General features: G+C 31.0%; 1 protein-coding gene across 1 annotated transcript; it reads left to right on the top strand.

Moving 5' to 3' along the window:
* The first annotated feature begins 1,113 nt into the window (after positions 1–1,113).
* Positions 1,114–2,934, top strand: LOC127264825 (uncharacterized). Its single transcript, XM_051294370.1, has one exon. The coding sequence runs from the start codon at positions 1,114–1,116 to the stop codon at positions 2,932–2,934; it is 1,821 nt and encodes a 606-aa protein (XP_051150327.1).
* The last annotated feature ends 7,888 nt before the right edge of the window (positions 2,935–10,822 follow it).

Raw genomic sequence — 10,822 nt, 5'->3', positions numbered from 1 at the left:
TGGTATGAAGAGTTCTAAGACTGTTAGAACACCGTTGGGACAACAGGACAAGCTGTCTAAAGATGCTGAAGGAAAGGATGTCGATCAGAAGTTGTATAGGAGCATTATCGGAAGTCTGTTGTATCTTACAGCTAGCAGACCCGATATCACATTTAGTGTTGGTGTTTGTGCTCGATTCTAATCAGCCTCGAAAGAATCTCACTTGAAAGCTGCAAAGAGAATTTTGAGGTATATTAATGGAACATCCGAACTTGGATTATGGTATTCAAAAAGATCATCACTTGATCTAATTGGATTTACTGATTCCGATTGGGCCGGATGCTGTGATGACCGGAAGAGTACGACGGGAGGATGTTTTTACATTGGTGAAAATTTGATCAGTTGGAGTTCCAAGAAGCAAAGTTCGATTGCTTTGTCTACTGCTGAGGCGGAGTATGTAGCCGCTGGAAGTTGCTGTGCGCAATTGTTATGGATCAAGCAAATGTTGAAGGATTATGGAATTGAGAAGGAGTCGTTTGTACTGTGGTGTGACAACACCAGTGCAATCAGCATGTCGAATAATCCAGTTCAACATGGTCGAACGAAGCACATAGAAATCCGATATCATTTTATCCGAACGCTTGTGGAAGCTGAAGTGTGCAAATTGCAACACATTGGAACTAATTTTCAAAAGGCAGACATCTTCACCAAAGCATTGGATTCAGAGAGGTTTGAGAAATTAAGAAGAGAATTAGGTATGTGTTCATACCTTAACTAGTGCGGATTATTGAAGGAATTAAGTCCAATATTCATGGGATTTTATCTGGATATATTTTGGAATATTGGATAAATATAAGGAAAGGAGAAATACGTGGCGGAATATTATTGGAAGGGAAATTTATAGCCTTTTTAGGGTTGCAGAGTCTGCAGCCTTGGACAGTGTTCCGACGTCAAAACGTCGCTCTGACATCCCACGCGCCTGGATTGATGGGAATTAATGGAGGTTGCGTGTGAAGGGTTTTTGATTCCCCTGTATCTATATCTTCGGATCAGAGTGCACATACATCACTCATCCTTTCTCTCCAAACCCCAATTTCAACTTGTGAAGGAGTTTTTCTCTCAAAATCTCCAACCATGGTGAAAACACGTTCCGGTGGAGTTGCCAAGGATGTTAAGCAGAAATCTATTTCAAAGAGGAAAGTTGGAACTACAAAGAAAGGGAAAAAGTTGCCTGAATGTTTTTCCCCTGTTCTTGAAACCGTTCATGAACATGTGATGGAAAAACCTGATCGTGAAGTTGAGATTCCAGCAACTGATGTAGCCCATGATGAGGGAACCGCTGTCTCAACTGCTGAAGATCATTCTCTTTCTGAAGGACTTGAAGGTCATGTAGCGAAACATGTTGTTGTGCATGAAATTGATCTAAATGAAGTCGCACCCATGGAAACTGCAAATGAAGATGAAGTCGCTGTTGAAATGGCTGGCGCACAAGAAGAAAATACTGAGGAGAACCCTGTTGATGTTCAAGAAGTTGAAACTGTTACTGGTGGTGATGCAGAGGATGCTACAATCACAAAAGAGGTTCCTGCTGTTGATGAACCTGGAAGTGAGGCTGTGCTTGAAGAGGTACCTGATGAAGACATTGAAGGAGTTGGAACAGAAGTACCCCAACCCGTGGATATGAATTTTGAAGCTACAGAGGTAGAACAAGTCATTTCTGAAAATGTGATTGAGGAAGAAGAAGCTCTTCCTATGGAACACCCCGATATCGATGAAGAAAAAGAAGATGAGTTGGACTCTCTTCGTCTGTCCTCTGCTTTGGACAGACTCCGGAAAAGAAAACATGGCAAATCATCTCGCAATGCCCCTGCCTCTGCTAAAAAGACTTTCAAAAGGACTAAGGCAAAGAGTCGAAAGTCTAAAGGAGTTTCTGATCCTCCTACTGTCCGTGAAGATAAAGCGTTGAATGAGGCATATTATTATGCTTCTGGGCGTCGCTATGCTCAGGATATTCTTGCTGGAAGGACTGTGATTTCAGAAGCTCAGTTTATTCGGAGAGCGTATACCGATGTAGGATTCCGTGCGTTCCTTGAGGAAAAACATTTGTTGTTTTGGGCGACCGGATTGGAGCGTTACTGTCCTCGCCTTGTCAAGGAGTTTTATGCCAATTTGAGTGGGAAGGTACTCGATCCGAACTCTCTATGGTATCATAAGATATATATTCGTGGCAAAATTTTGGAACTTAGCCCTGCAGTGATCAATGAGTTGTTACAACTGCCGGCGAATGACGAAAATAAGCTGCCATCTGAGCTGATTGATGAATCAACAAAGGAGGTTGCCAGAACCATATCTGCTGGAAATGCTTCGTCATTTGGACGTTCTGGAGTGACTGGAACAATGCTGACAATGAAATATCAGTGTCTCTTTAGACTTTGTGGATGCAATATCTTACCAACCGCCAACAATACAAGTATCAGCACTGATATGGGTACTCTCATCTTCTCTATTGATAAACATTTTGAGCTAATTAATTTTGGCTATTTGGTAATCAAGAAGATGATTGACTTTTGTTCGGATTCAAAAGTGGAATGGACACGATTGCCCTATCCCGGTTTAATTTGTTTGTTCTTGAGTTCCAAGGGAATTCATCCAGAACCGGATGAGGAGGTGTTTCCCATTCGATCATTTATTGCCCAGTCCAACCTCAAAAAGCTTCACAATGACTTTCTTCTCGGTGCCCCATTGGATGCCGATGCTCGCATAGAGAAGTGTAGGGCGCTACTGACTGAAGTCATGAGGGAACAATCTGCTCTGTCTGCTGCTCTCATTGCTCAGAATCGAAAAGTGGCACAGGCCATGAGGCTGATGCCTCACAAACCTGGAAGCGTCGATGATGAGGACGTTGATGCAGATAATGATGGAGATGGTAATGGTACGGAGGAAGCCGACCCTTGACCACCTCTTTTTGGCCTCTGCTGCAATGCAAGGGGGAGAATGCAGCAAGCCAGGGGGAGTGTGTGCTGTTGAGGAGGAATTTTGTATTACCATCTATTATTTTCTGCCTGTTTTTTGTTGTTAACACATTTGGATGTTAAAGCCGCTTGTGGCTTGTTAGAATTGATGGTCTGTAATTACTCTTAACCGGATTGTGATGGTAATTGTGGATGTGTGAATGGTGTGTGTTTGCTGCTTATTATGCCTTGCTGCATATGCCAAAAAGGGGGAGATTGTTAGCATATTCAAAATTGCCAAACCCTTTTGTTTCTACTTTTGGCATATGAGCAAGTTGCAGGATGTTGTTGCAGGTTCTGTTTGATACCATTTCGGGAAACCTGCCAACTGCAGAGTTGACCGAGTTACAGCTTTTGGATGCATCTTGTGTGTTCTACACTCAATGGAATAGGACAAATGAATATGCATTGGACAGAGGACGTGCAGGAGAAGCTGCATGTATTGTCCTCTCATACTGGATGGCATTAAATGACCTTGAATACACTGCCCCAAAAGTTGTCACAGTCAACTTTTGTCTTTTGTGTAATGTGTATATATTTGATATGGATGTTTGTTTGTATTCGTGGGTGAGCAACCAGAACTTAGAGAAGTATTCTCTCCACCTGTTAGAGTGTTGAGAGAGCTCATCCATGGAGGATTGAAGACGAGAAGAAGGATTCTTGAAGTCAAAGCCGAAGAAGATATTCATCCGGTAAACAACCTTATTCTTAGCTTGGTCGCTGGCCTGCTGGAGTTGTTGCGGTAGAGTAACAGCCAGTCCATGAGAGTTTGTAAAACTAAATGGAGCTTGGGTAGAAGATAGGTTGGGTAGTTCGGTTTGGTGTCTTATATGGTGTAAACCAAGTGTTTGGTTTAGTTAAGACTCCTGGATTGGAATCCCCCAGACGTAGGTTGGAAAACCGAACTGGGTAAACAAACTTGGTGTGTTGTTTTTCTTTCTGCACTTATTCAGCCATCGATTCGTGCATGAACACACACCTCTGTCATAACCGCGAGACAACTACGTTGTAAAGCTGTGTTTACGTCGAACGTTTCACAGTTCCGCTGTGCAAGATACTCGGAGGCGTTGGACCTCTTTCGCGCCCCTCTCCGCGACTTCCAACAGTGCATTATGTATCTGGCTAACAATATAAGACCATACATAACATTTGCTGTAAATTTATTAGTAAGATCTAGTGCAATGTCAACACAACTACATTGGAAAAACATTAAGCATATTTTTCATATCTCCGTGGAATAATTTATGTCAGTTTATCATATTCAAATAATTCTCGACATGAATTGATCGGATATGTTGATGATAGGTGTCTTTTTGACCCGCATAAAGCCAAGTTTCAGTCTAACTATATATTTACTTGTGGTGGTGTTGTGGTATTCTAAAGATCCACTAAACAAACATTAACCGCAATATTTTCAAATCATATTAAAATAATAACAATTCATGAGGCTAGTCGAGAATATGTCTGGTTGAGATCAATGGCTCACCATATTTTAAAGAATTGTGGTTCGAGATCTGAAAATGATAATATTTCTATTATTTGATACGAAGATAATGCAACTTGTATAGTTCAATTGAAAGTTTTCTTTACAATGATCAAAAAAATATTGAAATAGATTGGTATAGATTTGATCCAATGATAATTTAGTAGATTTATTGACCAAAGTTTTACCGACTACATCAATTGAAAAATTGATAAATAAAATTTGGATCCATTGGTTGGAAGTTTTCAAATGATGTCCATATCAAGTGGAGTATATTTAAATGCATGAATGACGTGCTTTTTTTTCATTTACTAGAATTTTTTTCTCATTGTGTTTTTTTTTTTTTAATAAAATTTTAATTAGGCATATCCATTGCAATTTGTGGCACATATGGGAAGTATAATGATACATTAATATAGGTGACATATTTTATAACATGTGTCATTTAATTGTATTAGTATGTAGTTAGAAGTTATGAGTCAATTTATTATCTCGATCTTGGCTCTCTTTCCCCTCTCTCTCTCTCTCCATTTATTTCGTACACTCTCTTTCATTCCCTCACAAACAAACACATCTCACAATCGCATACATATAAATATATATATATATATATTATTTGTTATATAACAACGTTGGAAATTTTCAGTGCTCTATATTTCTATAAATATAATTTATTTTTATATATATATCTAGCATGTCGGTGAATCTATATCTCAAAAATAACTTCTACAATTTTTAATTTTTTTTAAAATATAAATAAAAGTCTCACACTATTTAATGTATCTTTAATAAAATTTATTTGGTTGTCTTTGAAAAATCAATATTAAAGTTTATGTGCATAAATATATTTTATATTCTTAAGAACTTGTATAATTTGTATTTAAATTTAAATTTATATATTTAACTTAAAAAGATATTATCTTATTCTAATTTAAAACCATCATGCAGTAAAAAGTTTGTTTTAGTATTTTTCAATTTTTTATAACCTTTTAAAAATAATGAATAAGAAATATTGAAAATACTCAATCTGAACAACAAATAATGTTACATTTCATTATTTGAAAAGCAACAAGATATGTGTATCAATTTAACATGGATACAATTGACAATAAAAAATTCTGAATTGGGTATCTAACGATATTTTTCAGCCTAAAATTTGTTGGAGCCTTAAAAAAAAAAAAAAAAAAAAAAAAAAAAAAAAAAACACGAGAATTTCTTCCACTTGATTTTGATTAACAATCTTTGTCATCTTAGATATTGGTATCGTTTATTACTCACCAATTTATTTCTTCAGGTTCCATTTTTTTTTATCTTATTGGTTGGTATTTTGCAATTGAATTTTTTTTTTTTTTTTTTTTTTTTTTTTTATGAGAGATCTTTTGTAATTAGAGTTTGATTCTTGTAAATGGGCGTGAAGTTTTGATAGCTTGTGATTCGAATCTCTTTTGATTGTACAAATACTCTTTGATATAGTGGGTTTTACCTTGGGTCCGTGATAGGTTTCGTAGTTTTTATTCTTCACATTGTAGGAATTTTCGAAATTAAAAATGTTGGTATCTCATTATTATTTTCATAATTCATTGTCATTTGTCACCTCTTGTTCATGGGTGAAAGTAATAATTTATTATGGTTTAGGATTATTATTCACCACTAAACGATGGAGGTGAACTTTGGCAAAATGGTTTGGTTTGATTGAACGAACTATAATGTGTAGAAAGGAAATGTTACCAATTTTTTAATGTGAAAATGTTTCATAAGCCAATATTTGCTATGACAAATCCTTAAGGTAGAATCGATGAGGAACGGGAGCTAAAGCATCAACAAGTATATGGTTTCATTAGTCAATGAGTGAAAAATAGTATTTGAAATCACATTGTGAATGAGACTGATGCTAAAAGATTGTGGAACAAGCTAGAAAGCTCGTATGCGTCGAAGACATGGAACAATAAGTTGATTATACTTAAGCATGCTATACGTTTGAGTTATCATAAGATCAAGTCCATTTTAAACCATATAAATGAGTTTCAAGGATACTTCGATTGGTCATAGGTATGGGAGTGAAGTTTGATGATGAGGTACTTAATCTATAGTTACTTAAATAGTCTTTCTAATTCGTAGAAAATTTTCAAAGTCTCTTTACTAAATTTTGCCTCTGATGGAAAGATAACTTCGGAGTTTATCAAAACTTCCATATTTAATGAAGAGGTGGGAGAAATACACTTGGTACTTCATCTTGTTATTCGTAGATCCTACTTAAGAATCATAAGATGAGAAGTCAGAACCGGTCATGTGTGTTTCTTTGTGAGGGTTTGATTTTAATACTTTGATTTTAAATGATGAAATTGTGAATTAAAATAATTCCTTGATGTGGTATATATTGATATTATATTTTGCATATAAAATTACTTTTAAATATGATATAAAAAAAATAGATGTTTTATTTGATATTTTCAGTAAAATTTTAGAAAACTTTTAAAAGATCTTACAAATTATAGAAGCAAATTTATAGGTATTTGATATTTGATATTTGAATTAAATCAAACAAATACTTAAAATTGTGAATCGTATTTGAACTACAAATTTTAGTTAACTAAAAATATTTACAATATTTGATAATAATACCAAATCTAAAATTAAATACATTAAAAAATAATTAAAATTCTAATTAATTAAAAATATTTTCGAATATTTCAAACGAAATTAATTCTAAAATAAATATATTAAACAAACAACAAAAATATATTAAAAAAATATATGTAAATCATCAACCGTAAGCATATCTTAACGATATATTCCTTACATTAGCCAAACTTATAAGTATATTTTATTTTTTTTATATTGTCCATTAAATTTATGAACAATTCATATATATTGTAGATAATTTTATCTACCCATAATTTTTTATTAGCTTATTTTCAATAGCGAAACCAACATATAATTTGAGCGGGATAAATTTTTTAAATTTACAAAATAAATTTGTATTTATAAATTAATTAAATTTTATTTCTATTTTATTACAAAATAATTAAATATAACAGTAAAAACAATAGTATAATCTTTCATTAGAAAAAAAAAAAAAATCAACATTGATGTTTTTATTACTCCCTCCGTCCCATAATAACGGTGACATTTGTTTTTTGCAAGTAAATTTTTTAATATTAGTATTATATTGAATTATAGTGAAAATGATAAAAATACCCCTATTAGTATAGTGTAATATAAAAGTCATGACATTTATGTAATATAATGTAACTTAAAAGTGTATTTATTATATTAGGTAGGTAGTACAATTACTAAATTAGAAAATAATAACCTTGTTTTGGGACGGACTAAAATAAAAAATTAATAGTAACCTTGGACGGAGGTAGTATTATTTTTCTTACCCCCCTTGATGTGCTACTATATACTTTAACAAATAATAATAAATTTTTTATTTTTATTATATTAACTTCTTATATATTTCACTTTAATATTAAAATATTAATATTACATTTTAGTCAATACGACCAAATCTAAATAATTTATTGGACGGAAAAAAATATTAGAAAATTTTAAATAAATTAAATTTGAGGATTTACTAACCAAATACATATATATATATATATATGTATGTACACGGTGAAAACTTACGCCGTTAAACGCTGGTGGCCGTCGCCGTGTGCGTTGCGAAGAAATGATGCCTATCATGTGTGCATCCGTGACTAATAATTAAAAATTTATTAATAATCTATGAATGCCATTGATTTAATTTAGGGTGTGTATTCACTTGAATTTTTGTAAGATTCCCATGGATTTTAAAAAGTCTATTTATATGGATTTAGAAAATTCATAAAGTTTACGCAGAGTTTGATGAATTTTACGTATTGATTTAAATGAATTTTTATAGATTTGATTGGATTGTTTATGAATTTATATAGATTTCATATAATTGTAAATACTCCCTCCTTCCCACATAATTTGTCCCTATTTTCTATTTTCATCGGTCCCACATAATTTGTTCTTTCCTTTTTTGAAAAATTAATTATACACTTTAATCATATTTTAAAATTTAAAATTTAAAATTTAAATTTTTTTAATCTTAATTAAACTATTTAGTTATATTAATTTTAATCTATAATTATTTTTACTAATACATTTCTTAATTACTTATTAATTATATTTTATCTAAATTCTCGTGTCTACGGTAATAGACCCATGTTACATGTGACAAAGGGAGTAATTTTTTTTATTGATTTATATAAATTTATATGAAAGCAGATAAAAAAAAAAATATTCAAATAATTAAATAAACATACAAAAATGTAATATAGTTAAAAATATATATATATATTAAATTATTTATTATTTTTATCTTCAATCCTGCATCTTCATTTCCATCACCATTATATACTATATATAATTAATTGTGTATAATAATTATAGCGTAATACTCTCTCCGTCCCTTGACAATTTATCAGTTTTTTTTTTTTTTTGTCTGTCTCAGTATCCATTTTCTTTTTTAGTAATTGTACTATCTACCTAATATTACAAATATCCTTCCAATTTACAATATATTACAGAAATATCAATATATTTCCAATTTACAAATATCTACCTACAATATATAATTTACAATTTACAATATATTACCTAATATTTTTTAAAAATGTCATACAATACAAATAGGGTTAATTTAATCTTTTTATCTTTATTTTTACTTTATCTCAAGATAATACTAATTTTCTAAAATTCCGTGCAAAAAGCAAATTGATATACAGATATGGGACGGAAGGAGTACTATTTTTATATATTAATATTTTTAATTTTTATTATATTATTATTCAATATATTAATTTGTTTTAATTGATTAAAATTTTAATATGATTTTATTATGTTTTATGTATTATTACTTTAACAAAATTAAAACAAAGTGATAATGGGATAAAATGAATTTGGAGATGAATAATATCTTAGTCAAATCATTCTGGTTCAAATCCTTTCCGCCCAAATTTTAAAAGTCCAACATGAAATCCTATAAAAATCTTAATTGAATACACCATTTAATTTAGGATAAACTGTTTTTTTGTCTAGTAATTGGACCCCTTATCATTTTAGTCCCGTAAGTGGAGCCTGTCGCAAACTAGTCCCATAAGTGAAAATTTTTTGATGTATTAGTCCTCTGGCGCCGGAGATGCCCGCGTGACTCGCCGGAAGTGACGTGTCCGCCAGGTGCACGTGGATTTTTATTTTTTTTTTCATTTTTCTAAATTTTTTTTAAAATTTATTTTTAATTTATTTTAAATTTTATTTGTATTTTTTTTTATTTTTTTTATTTGGTCCAATTAAAAAAATAAAAAATAAAAATAAATCCATGTGTCCGGCGAGCCACGAAGGCGTCTCCGACGCCAGAGGACTAAAACAGCGAAAATTTTTCACTTATGGGACTAGTTTGCGACAGGCTCCACTTACAGGACTAAAATGATAAAGGAGTCCAGTTACGGAACGAAAAAAAACACTTTACCCTTTAATTTATACTATAATATAAATTTGAAAGTATTTATTAATAATCTATAAGTGTTATTGATTTAATTTAATTTATATAATGTAAATTTAAAAATATAATAAGATACTACATCCGTCTAGCCCCAATGTACACAGAGATTTTTTTGTGTCAAATTTTTAATATTAAATATTATATCAAAACGTAATACAAATAAAAAAAAATTGATAAAAATATATCTATTAGTCTCTTATAATACAAATACCATGATATTTGTATAGTAAATTATACAAATTAAAGATATTTTTAATATTAAGTACAATCGCTAGCTGATATTTACAAATTAAAGTTTTTTTTATTTAATTTAATTAAACCCCACAAAATTAAAATTAGTTAAACACAACTCGTGGCTCGATAACAACCCGACACAGCTCATGTCCTTTATATCTAAGTCACTCGTCACAAATCATTAAATAGATATATTCATCCAATTATTTCAAACTAGTGTGACAGAATCGTGTCTTTTACAATTTGTATAAATATAAATAATATTCCTTTCCTTCCATTTTAGATGATACTTTTAATTCAAGATATAGATATATATATATTTAATATGATAATATTTAATTAATTAATAATAAGTTTTTATATATTTTTTTATATAAAAGATATTGTTAATATTTTTAAAATAAAAATTAATACATATGATTAAAAGAAATTTAGAATATATAGCTAAAATATTTTAAAAATTGTATTTCAATAAAATATACTATGTAATATGAATATCATTTTATTGATAATAAAATTTTATATAATACAAATAAATAAATAAAATATATTTATATATTTATAATTAATATAAATTAATGT

The sequence above is a fragment of the Andrographis paniculata genome, unplaced genomic scaffold (assembly GCF_009805555.1).
Source record: "Andrographis paniculata isolate CXL003 unplaced genomic scaffold, ASM980555v1 Contig71END, whole genome shotgun sequence".
Taxonomy (NCBI): Eukaryota; Viridiplantae; Streptophyta; class Magnoliopsida; order Lamiales; family Acanthaceae; genus Andrographis; species Andrographis paniculata.
The sequence above is the reverse complement of the archived record's forward strand: the minus strand, read 5'-3'. Positions and strand labels throughout refer to the sequence as shown.

Coding starts and splice junctions, on each gene's coding strand:
- LOC127264825 (XM_051294370.1), top strand. CDS start 1,114: ATGGTGAAAACACGTTCCGGTGGAGTTGCCAAGGATGTTAAGCAGAAA.